At 37.2% G+C, this 10,954-nt stretch overlaps 1 protein-coding gene across 3 annotated transcripts; it reads left to right on the forward strand.

The window, feature by feature from the left end:
- The first annotated feature begins 1,113 nt into the window (after positions 1 to 1,113).
- On the forward strand, positions 1,114 to 10,646 carry LOC128680177 (facilitated trehalose transporter Tret1-like). Of its 3 annotated transcripts, XM_053763096.2 has the most exons (6): positions 1,114 to 1,415; positions 2,031 to 2,206; positions 6,203 to 6,300; positions 7,174 to 7,309; positions 8,177 to 8,461; positions 8,758 to 10,646. In XM_053763096.2, the coding sequence occupies exons 4-6, from the start codon at positions 7,204 to 7,206 to the stop codon at positions 9,810 to 9,812; spliced, it is 1,446 nt and encodes a 481-aa protein (XP_053619071.1). In that variant the 5' UTR covers positions 1,114 to 1,415; positions 2,031 to 2,206; positions 6,203 to 6,300; positions 7,174 to 7,203; the 3' UTR covers positions 9,813 to 10,646. The 3 variants fall into 3 exon arrangements, with proteins under 3 accessions (XP_053619071.1, XP_053619069.1, XP_053619070.1); XM_053763094.2 differs by lacking the exon at positions 6,203 to 6,300; XM_053763095.2 differs by lacking the exons at positions 2,031 to 2,206; positions 6,203 to 6,300.
- Positions 10,647 to 10,954: the final 308 nt, after the last annotated feature.

A 10,954-nucleotide genomic window follows, 5' to 3' on the forward strand; every position in this document is an offset into this window, starting at 1 on the left:
CATATAAGTTTTTCACCCCTTTCACAGGAAATTTGCAAAAATCTCTTAGCGCTCACCTACACTCCCCAGGGAATCTATATGCCAAATTTCAGCTTCCTATGCCCAGTATTATCGGCTGTACGTTGTCTGTCAGTCAATCAGAAACGCAAGAGTTTTGTAAACATACATAGATTAACTAATAAACATTAGTTTATTTATTATTATGTACATTACGTTGGAACAAATGACGTTTTTCTGGTAATATAAGTTTAATGTACGGCGTAGAAACGTAGCAATATCGTAGCAATTAGCACTGTGGCCATAGGCTGTAGCTCATGCCGCAGCATATAGCTGAGCTGGTTACCTTTTCGGCTTCGTTTTTCGAGTTTTCCATTATTAATAACTTCCTATAAAGTTAGGTATATTTTAGCATAATATGTAAACATTATCTATCTTAAGTGTTTGCCCGCCAAGTAGCGTGTTGACAAGGGTTAGGTGTAGCTGTGAAAACACTGATTATCAACCACCCTATTTATAATATATATTTTAGATATATCACTGAATATAGATAAAATAAATATTACAATTACTGTTTGTGCCAAATTAAAACAATTATCTCTATTGAATAAAAAGCAATAGCGCAGGGGAACGTTTTTGCTAGCATGGAAGCGCAAGGCGCACGACGCGCCTACAACGACATCACTATATTTTTACTCATTATTTTTTCCACTATCTGATGTAGCGATTCCGTGGTAGGGGTCTTTCTCCCTTGCGATACGAAGTTCTTGTTACATCATTCCATAGTGTGACCCGCAGTCTGTGTTTTGGAAATCATTCAACAATGTCAACAGCCATTTTAATGTCTTCGTTGCTGGTATACTGGTTTTCCTTGTGGATTGATACGAGTATGGGAGCCGGCCAAGACCCACCACCAGCGCACGGGCTCAATGCAAAGTAGTGACTTTTAATAAATATACCTCAACTTTTAACTTTATTTACGGCCGGAGGAGCTCTAGCTATTTCATAAATTTTTAGTCTGTATATGTCACATTACACAAGTGTATACTTAGAAAACAACATGACATTAGCGTAAATAAAACCTAGCACCGTTTAAAGGAAGTTATTTTTAGAGTACGCAATGTTGTGATAGCAATTTGTTAGTCTATCGGCATCTCGCGTGCGCGGTCCAAGGCGTGGCGTGCGCTATTGTGCATTTAGCAAGATTACTATAATTTGCAAAAGGCTTACATGCAACTACAAAGTGTGAATGGGAGGTTGCTCGGCCATTGTGTCATCCATCAGAGCCGCCATCGTCAGAGGCCGGCGGTTGGCGTGCACGCTAACAACCTCTTTATTTTGTCAATATTTAATTATTGACAGGAACCGCTGCGGAACGCTCGTTAGGCGAAGATCGGTGGAATGATCATGATGAGTAGGTAGGTATTACTTCAGTCGTATAATCACTACGTTTACTACTCTGAGACTGATAACCATGGGATCACCGTGGCCAACTTAATTACTTCCAAAAGTTGGCTGTACACATTTTAAACTTCGATCGATGTGTATGTATATTTATTTGTTTATAAGTGTTTTTGCATAAAAAACCTAAGTACCGCTGACCTTTACTCTGCCGAACTCAAATAGATGCGCTGACATAGCAGAGCTTTGGCTTGGAGCCAGTCACGCGCCGCACACTTGTGGAAAATCACGTGAAATCTCTCCATTTTATTTGTCATTCATTTTTTACTAATTGACCGTTACCTACCTAATTCATTGATTTAATACCGCAAAGAGGAAGCTTTGCTTTGGATACTCGTATACCAAAATTCATCAAAATCCGATCAGAAGCTTCTTAGTTGGAGTAACTTTTGTCGAAATTTTGTTAATATACATGTTTAAAATATATGTGGTGCAGTGGTTAATGTGTTCATTTTACGAATCTTATGTGTATAATTTCCCCCTGCAATGTATTTTTCTTGCGCGATTTAACAAAGTCCACTCGCATCGCATATGTCGCTACCTGCCAACCAGTCGTTTGTTACCACCACCAGTCGCCACACACGCGGGCGCGGCGCGCGGCTCTCGCGCGTCTGCCGCGCCGTGTGTCGCACGTGTCGTGTCGTGGGGACACACTAGCGAGTGATAACACGCAACAATACGAGTCGAGTGTAGTGCTAGTGTGAAGGTTGACATGACCGCTGCTTGGATCACTCCATTTAAGAAGCAGGTAATCTTTTTTAACGTGAAAATCGTAAAGATCTTGTGCGATCGTTTCTAGATAAGAAGCTGTATTGTAGAGATTTGTTAAAACAGTATTTGTTAGGTACAATTATTTCAGTAATTAATAAAAAAAAATTAAGTAATAGAAAATTACATTAATTACATATCTGTCACTACTGTAATATGCCCCTCCAAACCACGTGAGTGTTGCCTACATTCACGTGGTATTTCACATTTATTGATGAAGATGTATGTTTAACTTACATCCGTTGTACGAAACCTAAAATTCTATATATTTTGCTTAAATACATTCACTTACACTTTTAAATGGAAACCATACTGACAATAAAGAAACATTTGCTACCTTATGTAAACTGTTTCTTTTTAAATATTCGAAAATAATAACATTATGTACCTAATTACTGTGTGACTGTGGAGCTCGACAATGTCCCCCGTGATGAAATGCAGTCCACGATGACGGCTATTCACCTTTACCGCTGCTTCTCTCGTCCTTGTTTCAGCGTCTACAGGGTAAACAGCGCGGCAATTTTCTAAATTTGTTGGATCTTGGATGCATGATGTCAGTATCTCGTATACCATACCACCTCCTCGATGCCATGCCCGATAAAAGGATATTTAAAAAATATTATAGAAAAATAAGTTATTTTACTTAATTAATACTAAATCTAAATTAATATGGTATATTTGATTAACGCATAAAATATTATCTTAGCAATCTCATTACTTAAAGCCTGTAGATTTGATAAACCCGTAATACTGGTTTCAGTTACTGCTTGAATCCTTGTTTACAGAAAAAATAATGTTGGTTTAATTCAAGTAATGCTTGGCTAAGTTACCCTAGCGAGGACATAGGCTGGGGGCAAACAGAAACATGTACTTCCGCATAATTGTAGTGCTTGCTGGATTAGCGTCCACGTGAATTGAGCAATCACTTAGGAAATTCTCTCCAGGGACTAGTTGTAACATAAAGCGTGGTGAAAAAATATACAATTGGATAGTGTTTCATTTGATCGTGACCTTTTGTCCCTATTTATGTTTAATCATCAAAATCATTAACTTCTTAATTTCCTTTTAACGATTACACAAAGATTTAATTCCAGCAATAGAGATTTATAATTCAATGGCTAACTTTAATTGATTTTTAAAACTACGACTTTTGTTTCCACGTTGTAAGGATGTATTTTCCTCTGCCCTCGTATCTGTCTTCACATTCGTTCCTCAACACGCCAACACGCTCCCCGACTCGGTATATGTGCAAATAAATATAAAGCCATTAGGTTGATTGATCACTGAGAATCTCCTAATTTCAGCAAGTAGGTACTCTACTGACGTCATCTCAAGTAATGTCAGTGAGGTGACTCTACATTATTATTATTTGTATGAGACTTTGTCCTTTAGACTTAGCACATACGGACGAACTTAATGGAATTTATATACGTATATTAGATAATGGTAATAAATTTTCTTGTTATATTGACGATTTATTGTTTAATATATTTCGGCCACATTCTATGAGCACAGATGCTGGTAGAATTGGTTTAATGGCAGTTTCATTGAATATGAATATTGAATATTATACATGTATTTCAAACAATACCAGCCACTGCATGTCATGCACATGCACATAAGTTACAAGACAATTTGTGACGTTCCATAAAGGTACCATATGGACTTTATGCGAATAATTTTAGTAGCAGGATACAGAATTATGGGTAACTATTGGAACGTCAAATTTATATTTTGTACAGTCAACATAAACATTTATTATTAGTCTTATTTTTGATTTTAATTCCACAAAACCCCGATCTGTAGTTATTTTATATGTTTGTCTTGGATGTTATAGAAATTAAGATTGAATATGAAATTAAGATTGAATATGAATTCAATCCTAGAGTCCACGCCACAAAAGAACTCCTATGGCAATATGACACTAAGACAGCAGGCTGGAGCATGGTGCTTGCGGCACTTCGTTCATGGACTCGTGGACTAGAGTTGGTTGAACTAAACTTAAAAAAAAGGTTCCTTACATTTTCGTCAATCTATGGAAAACCTTCAGGGCTTTTTTTAAATAGATATTTCATTAGACTGTCTAATAACGAATATTTAGTGAGTTAATTCATTTACTAAATAGGAAACGTGAAAGTTCTTAAAGAGCAGAATTTAATCATCGAAGTAAGACACAAATTCGTACCAAAAAAGTGTCGCGGCAATATGTGTAACTATCCATTAGATCGGCAACGTTGTTGTTGTCAGCGACTTGCGCAGCGTAAATATAATATAATAAAAACAAGTTGTATCTGTAACTTGTAAATAACAAATTATTGATTTCCATTTCCATCTGTAGCCTTTCAAAAGCTAGCAATAAATTAGTTAGTAGTTATACTACCTGGCAACAGTGTCCAGCTTATCCTCAACCATTATGCATACAAGGTAAACGGCAGCATGCATTTAACACTATGCTTATGCACCTCGACAGATATAAGGACATAACATGACTTAGTCTATAAGCTTAAGAAATATTACTTAGAAGACCATTTAAAGTTGATATTTTCAGATTTATATCTGAGAAATGAAAATTCGTTTAAATGGACTCATCATTCGTTACACATGTTGTTACGTATGTTTCATCTTACTAGCATGTGTGAACATGTGTGAACATGCTAGTAAGATGAAATAATTCTGGAAATGGAATAATTGGAGCCAATTGTCATGGTCTCGATAGTTCGCACTGCACCGGATAGACAGGGGCGTGGGTTCAGTTCCGACTCGATTAATTGTTTCATCTCACTTTTATTTACAAAATTGAAATGTCGTTGTTTTAAATTGAATGGGAAAGTGAATTCTACAATTAGAAATTTACAAAAGATCTCTCCAATATATTAAGTATCTGTAAGTACTGATCGAATATGTTAAATGAGTTTTTCCTTGATGACAGTTACAATATCGTAGCGCCACGATCTGAAGTGCCAGACACGATGGAAGCCTGCTGAATGGGGCTGCAAGCCAACAAATTGATTAGCTGACTGTTAGCGCTTGTGTGGCTTGCGCTTCATTGAGTTAAACTACAAGACAAGGGCCTTTTAAAGACATTTATTTAATCGCTAATTACTAGGTATTTGCTTGTTTAGTAAATAGTTATTGGCGATTAAATAAATTGCCTGGAAGCCACAGCTACTGGTGGTCACGACCCTGAGCCGTGACATGGCCTGGAGTGATTCTATTTTAGGGTGGGATCCACAAGCTGCAAATTATAATATGTGTATATGAATATAAATCAAGACTATAAATTTTCCTTAAAACTGTTTGATAGTTGGTAGGTAACGCAATCAATGCCATTTTCTCACTTACCAGTTCCAAAATACGCAACGTTCGACCTTGGAATAATTATCTAAGAGTCGGCGCATTGTTAAGTTCAAAGTGTAACAATGACCCAACAAATGAGCACGTCACCCGATAGAAACTTTCCTTTGGAACCAAAGTAAACATTCCACTAGATTCCGACCACAATCTACACAGATAAACACATGTTCATATCCCGATCGATAATGTTATCACTTTATTGAGGAGATATCTCCGGTAAATGCGGAAATCTTGGAAATGGTACAAGTGTATCGAAAGATAAGAATTGCAAATAAATATAACTTTAGATACGTGATGAGTTACAACTATTTGGAATATTTAAATTTGTCGTAAGTCATCACGTATCTCATGCGTTTGCTGGAAAATATTCATAAGAAATTCATACACAATCCATATTTATGACACAGCAGTTTCTCGCTCACGGCAAACAGTAGTCTGTCACTCTATGCCACTTTAACATGCACAGTGTAGGTAATACATCAAAAATAACACAAATTAATTTGATTCGGTTATACATGAAATATGGATAAATAGACAATAGTGTTCCATATCTTCAGTCTACAGAAAATGGTCATCAGGCTGACTAACTTTTGTTAAGGCGCTTTTGTCATATCTGTTATAGTGTAGCGGGTCTGTTGGAGTTCATCATCAGGTGTTCCATATCTTCGATTTTTATACGTCATCAGAAAATGCTCATCAGGGCGAACAATTTTTGTTAAGGTGACTTTTCTATATTTCCTACAGTTTAGCTGGTCTTTATAGGTTCTGCTAGAGCTGTTCCAGTTTCGAAAATAAATTATACCCTATATGTTGACCAGGCTTTATAGCTATACAACAAAAAAGTTTTATTTAAATCCGTCCAGTAGATCCAGAGATTCTTATTCTATTACTGATTCTCTATCGATCTCAATTTTTTTATATAAATATATTCAATATACAGAAACACTTTTTTTACTTTTTTATTATATGTATATTGATTAGTCACAATTTGTTGCAAAACCTCCCGTAGTTTAGACCACGCTCGATGATACGAGTGTTTTATGGAATAATCAGTTAATTTCAGCGCCTTTGGCCACCAACAGGCCACTAGGGTTCGTGGTTTAAACGATAACATCACGTGACTTAGCCTGAAGTGTCAGACAGAACAAGATCATCGCATGTAGAGTCAGCCTTGAGCCTAGCCATGACCAGTCCCAGTCAACTTAGTTATTATTATCATAAAAATAATAGTGATACTTGTTTAAAGACATATTAAGTTAGTCTATTATGTCAGGTGTCGATATCTTTAAGTACTGCTTTTTATATCTGACATCGCAATGTTTAGTACGTGACTATATAGTTATGTCCTTTGATATTACCTACTGCACTGCACTTATCCTGTCAATAAAAAAGATATCAATTGATAGTATTACTATGTAATGAAGATATGGAGAACATTAGAAGAATAATAATATAGTACTTATTACATAATTTTTCGCTGATCATAACAAACTGTGACACTTGTAATTTGGATTTATACTTATGCAAAAACATGCCTCGGAAGCATGATTACACTATTAACCAATTTCTGAACGATCGATGTTGTGATTGCAGTGCTTCGTGACGCTGGGAGTATGCCTGAACATGAGCCAGCACGGGCTGGTGATGGGCTTCACAGCCATCTTGTTGCCGCAGTTGCGGCGCCGCGACTCCCCGATACCCATCGGCGAGTCCGCCGGCTCCTGGATCGGTAAGACGGCCTACACTGCAGGCTTCTGATTACAAACACTTTTCTAAACAACTAAAGATGACATCGGAAAATGTTAGACTGATTATAGTATATTATTATGTGAGGTGTCTACAAGTATCTCTCCCGCATTAAATGGACCGAACTTCCTTTCGCTTTTTGTTGTAGGTACGTTTGCTGTATAGACGCAGCGTAGCGTACAGAGACACTGCGACTTTTCTCGATATAGTCCCCCCAAGCATGTGAACGCATGTATCGTGCAACCGGGATGAAATGGTCTGCCAATATAACAAAAATCCACCCAAATCAACACGCCATAAGACTAAAGCTACTTTCTGTAACTCAATCGGTGTGGAAATTAGTTAAAAATACTTATTTTCAGGTAGCAGTAATATTGTGCCTGTAAATATGGTGATTGTAATTTTCAATTATCACGACACAAATAAATCTCATACCTTGTACACACGTGATCCTAACCTTTGTGATTAAACCATGTAATTTCTCTTGTTGCACCTTATCTTTTATTGCTAGTGTTATTTTTGCGCTTATTCAAAGTTTCATTTTTAATGTTCCTAGTATCAACAGGTAAAAACGAAACCCTATGGATCACTTCGTTTTCCGTCTACAAGAGCCTTTTTCTCAAGAAAGCTTAGAGGTATCAAATTGAACATAAAATATTCGAATTTACGGTGTTCTTCAATTGTGAAAAATCAAACTAATAAGTTCACGCGACGCGAACAGACATAATAATTGAAATAGCATAAAATGTTTGCACAACATCAACATTGTATGTCACGGACACAACAAAAAAGCACGGTTTGGTCAAATATACATTAATTTTAACTTACACGTTAATCTCCTTGATTCTAGCTTCGATTCTGGGCTTCGCTTTAATTGGCGGGAACTTTATCGCGCCCACCATCATGGCTAAGTTCGGGCGCCGCACCGCCAATCTGGTGAGCGTCGTGCCGGCGCTGGTCGGCTGGTTCTGCATCCTGCTCGCGCCCAATATCGTCGTCCTGCTCGTGGCGCGCGTCCTGCAGGGCATCTCCATGGGCATGAGCGCCACTCTCAGCCCCATCCTCATAGGAGAATACACCAGCCCCAATAATAGAGGCGCCTTCCTTACTATAATATCTTTGTCTATAGCCATAGGTAATTAATTTATAGACTTATATTAATAATACTTACAAGTACAGTGAATGATCATACGAAAGTTTGTTAATTGTATAGATGTTATATCAATATCAATAATATCATAAAAGTTTCATAGAAATAATAGAGTGACGATTTTATTGTCAATCGAGTATGTTATAACCATAGATAAAAGAAATATATTTTATAACCAAAACTGGTAACAGTTTGTCTAATCGCTTACAGACCAACCACTAGCATATTATGCACTAGTGCACGTCTCACCACGATATTTAGTAATGCAATTTTTTTTTCAGGAGTCCTGACAGTTCACTCTATGGGATCTTACTTATCCTGGCAAACTACAGCGCTAATATGCGCATTCATAACATTCACGGATTTGCTGATCATAATCAATTCCCCAGAATCACCAAGTTGGCTGGCTGACCAAGGAAGATATGATGACTGCAAGAGAGTGTTTAGATGGCTTAGAGGAGATGGGGAAGAAGAAGAATTAAAAGAAATGATTGAAGCTACGATAGTAGTTAGAGAAGCCAGAGAGTCTGTAAATATTTCGCAGACATTTTCTCAAACTGTAAAAACTAAAATAGCTTATTTCGGAAGCACTTTAAAAAAGAAAGAGTTCCTCAAGCCCATATTTATCATGATTCACATTTACACTCTCAGCCAATGGGCTGGGGCTAACCTTCTAGCTGCTTACAGTATAGACATCTTCACACACGTCATAGGGTCTGACGCCAATGTTCCATTGATGGTGATCACACTCGATGTTCAGAGAATCATATCAAACTCTTGTGCCATTTTTGTCATAAAGAAAGTGAAGAGACGAATGATGCTATTCATTACAGTGGCTATAAACATAATAGCATTTTTGTCGATAGCATTGTACACATATGCCAAAACAAATAACATGCTGCCGTGGTTCCTAAACTACGCCGCAGTGGGCATATTCTTGATACATCTGCACATGTTCTCTATAGCCACCGGAACGGTTCCTCTGCCGTTCATCATCGCCGGAGAGTTGTTCCCGTTGGAATACAGGAGCATAGCTGGAGGGATAAGCGTCTTCTTCTTATCTGCTAATCTTTTCATCACCGTTAAAACTGCTCCACATTTATTCGCAACACTGGGAATCTACGGTGCATATTGTGTGTATGCAGCTGTTATAGTGTACTGCTTAGTGGTCGCTGGGATCTCCCTGCCTGAAACGAAGGACAGAACGCTGCAGGACATTGAAGACGAGTTCCGAGGACGACCGCTGACGGTACACGAGTTGAAATCCGTGCAGTCCTTGACGTCCTGGAGACGACACAGTAAGGACAGAAGATGTAGTAGTCCTTTCATACAATGAGCAAGACATAGAGTAGGAAAATAATTAGGAAGATTGCAGAGAAACTCAAGATTTTAAACCGGTTGTTATGTTTCTGTGCCTTGTTCTGAGGCTGTTGATATTGATGATCATGAAAAATTATATGGGCTGTGATATAACAGTGAATTGTGTCACAAAGACGTTGCGTAATTTAGGCGCACTAACAAACAGACATTTATATGATCAAGTTATAAAATACCCTGTAAACAAGATTTACTAATGAAAATCGACATTATAAGGGACCATAATATACTCAATGTAATTGTTCAAAGTGAATTTTATGAATATTTGTAGGTACTTAATAAGATTGTTTCATCTTATCTTTCACGTGACCAGGTACTAGCAATCCAAATACAGGAACATTTGCGCTGGTGCAACCATCTGCACCTTGATATGGGGCAAATATGCAAATCTGGACAACTTCGAAAGTATATTATACTAGATGTTGCCCGGGGCTTCGCTTCCGTGGGAATTTTGAGATAAAATATAGCCTATCTATATAACAATCTTGGATAATGTACCTTTCTAATAGTGAAAGAATTTTTGAAATCAGTTTGGTAGTTTCGGAGATTACCCGCCTCAAATTCACAAACGCTTACCTCTTTATAATAATACTATAGACTATAGATTATGTAGTGCAAGAAAGTAACAAAAATACAAGAGATGCAGTGTACAATATGTGACTACGTACTTATTATTGTTTAAAGTGTGGTTATTGATACTCAGCTCGTGAATCATATGTGAACTATGATTTATTTTTAGAAATGTACATAAATAAGTATTTATTGATACTTTAATAAAATAATTAATAAGTAAGTACCTTCTTTAACTGCAAAACCCGCACGAAATATCCTAGTCTGGTAATAATGGTAGTTGTTGATGTCGATAAGATTGACTCTTCGTTGTGGGGATTATTTTAAATAATAATTACGTACGATCTCAATGACTGTTTATTTGCAACTAAAAATACCATCGACTCACAAGCGGACTGTATAACATAAGTATTGCTAGGTACATCTTAATAGATTGACGATTCTAACTTGGACATTCCGCCCACCAAGAACCCTAGTTCTTTAATTAACAATATGTATCAAGCAACTAACTCACTCAGTAGCCTACAGATG

This window comes from Plodia interpunctella, chromosome 23 (genome assembly GCF_027563975.2).
Source record: "Plodia interpunctella isolate USDA-ARS_2022_Savannah chromosome 23, ilPloInte3.2, whole genome shotgun sequence".
Taxonomy (NCBI): Eukaryota; Metazoa; Arthropoda; class Insecta; order Lepidoptera; family Pyralidae; genus Plodia; species Plodia interpunctella.

Coding starts and splice junctions, on each gene's coding strand:
- LOC128680177 (XM_053763094.2), top strand. CDS start 2,171: ATGACCGCTGCTTGGATCACTCCATTTAAGAAGCAG. Junction 7,310..8,176: donor GTCCGCCGGCTCCTGGATCG/GTAAGACGGCCT, acceptor CCTTGATTCTAG/CTTCGATTCTGGGCTTCGCT. Junction 8,462..8,757: donor ATCTTTGTCTATAGCCATAG/GTAATTAATTTA, acceptor TTTTTTTTTCAG/GAGTCCTGACAGTTCACTCT.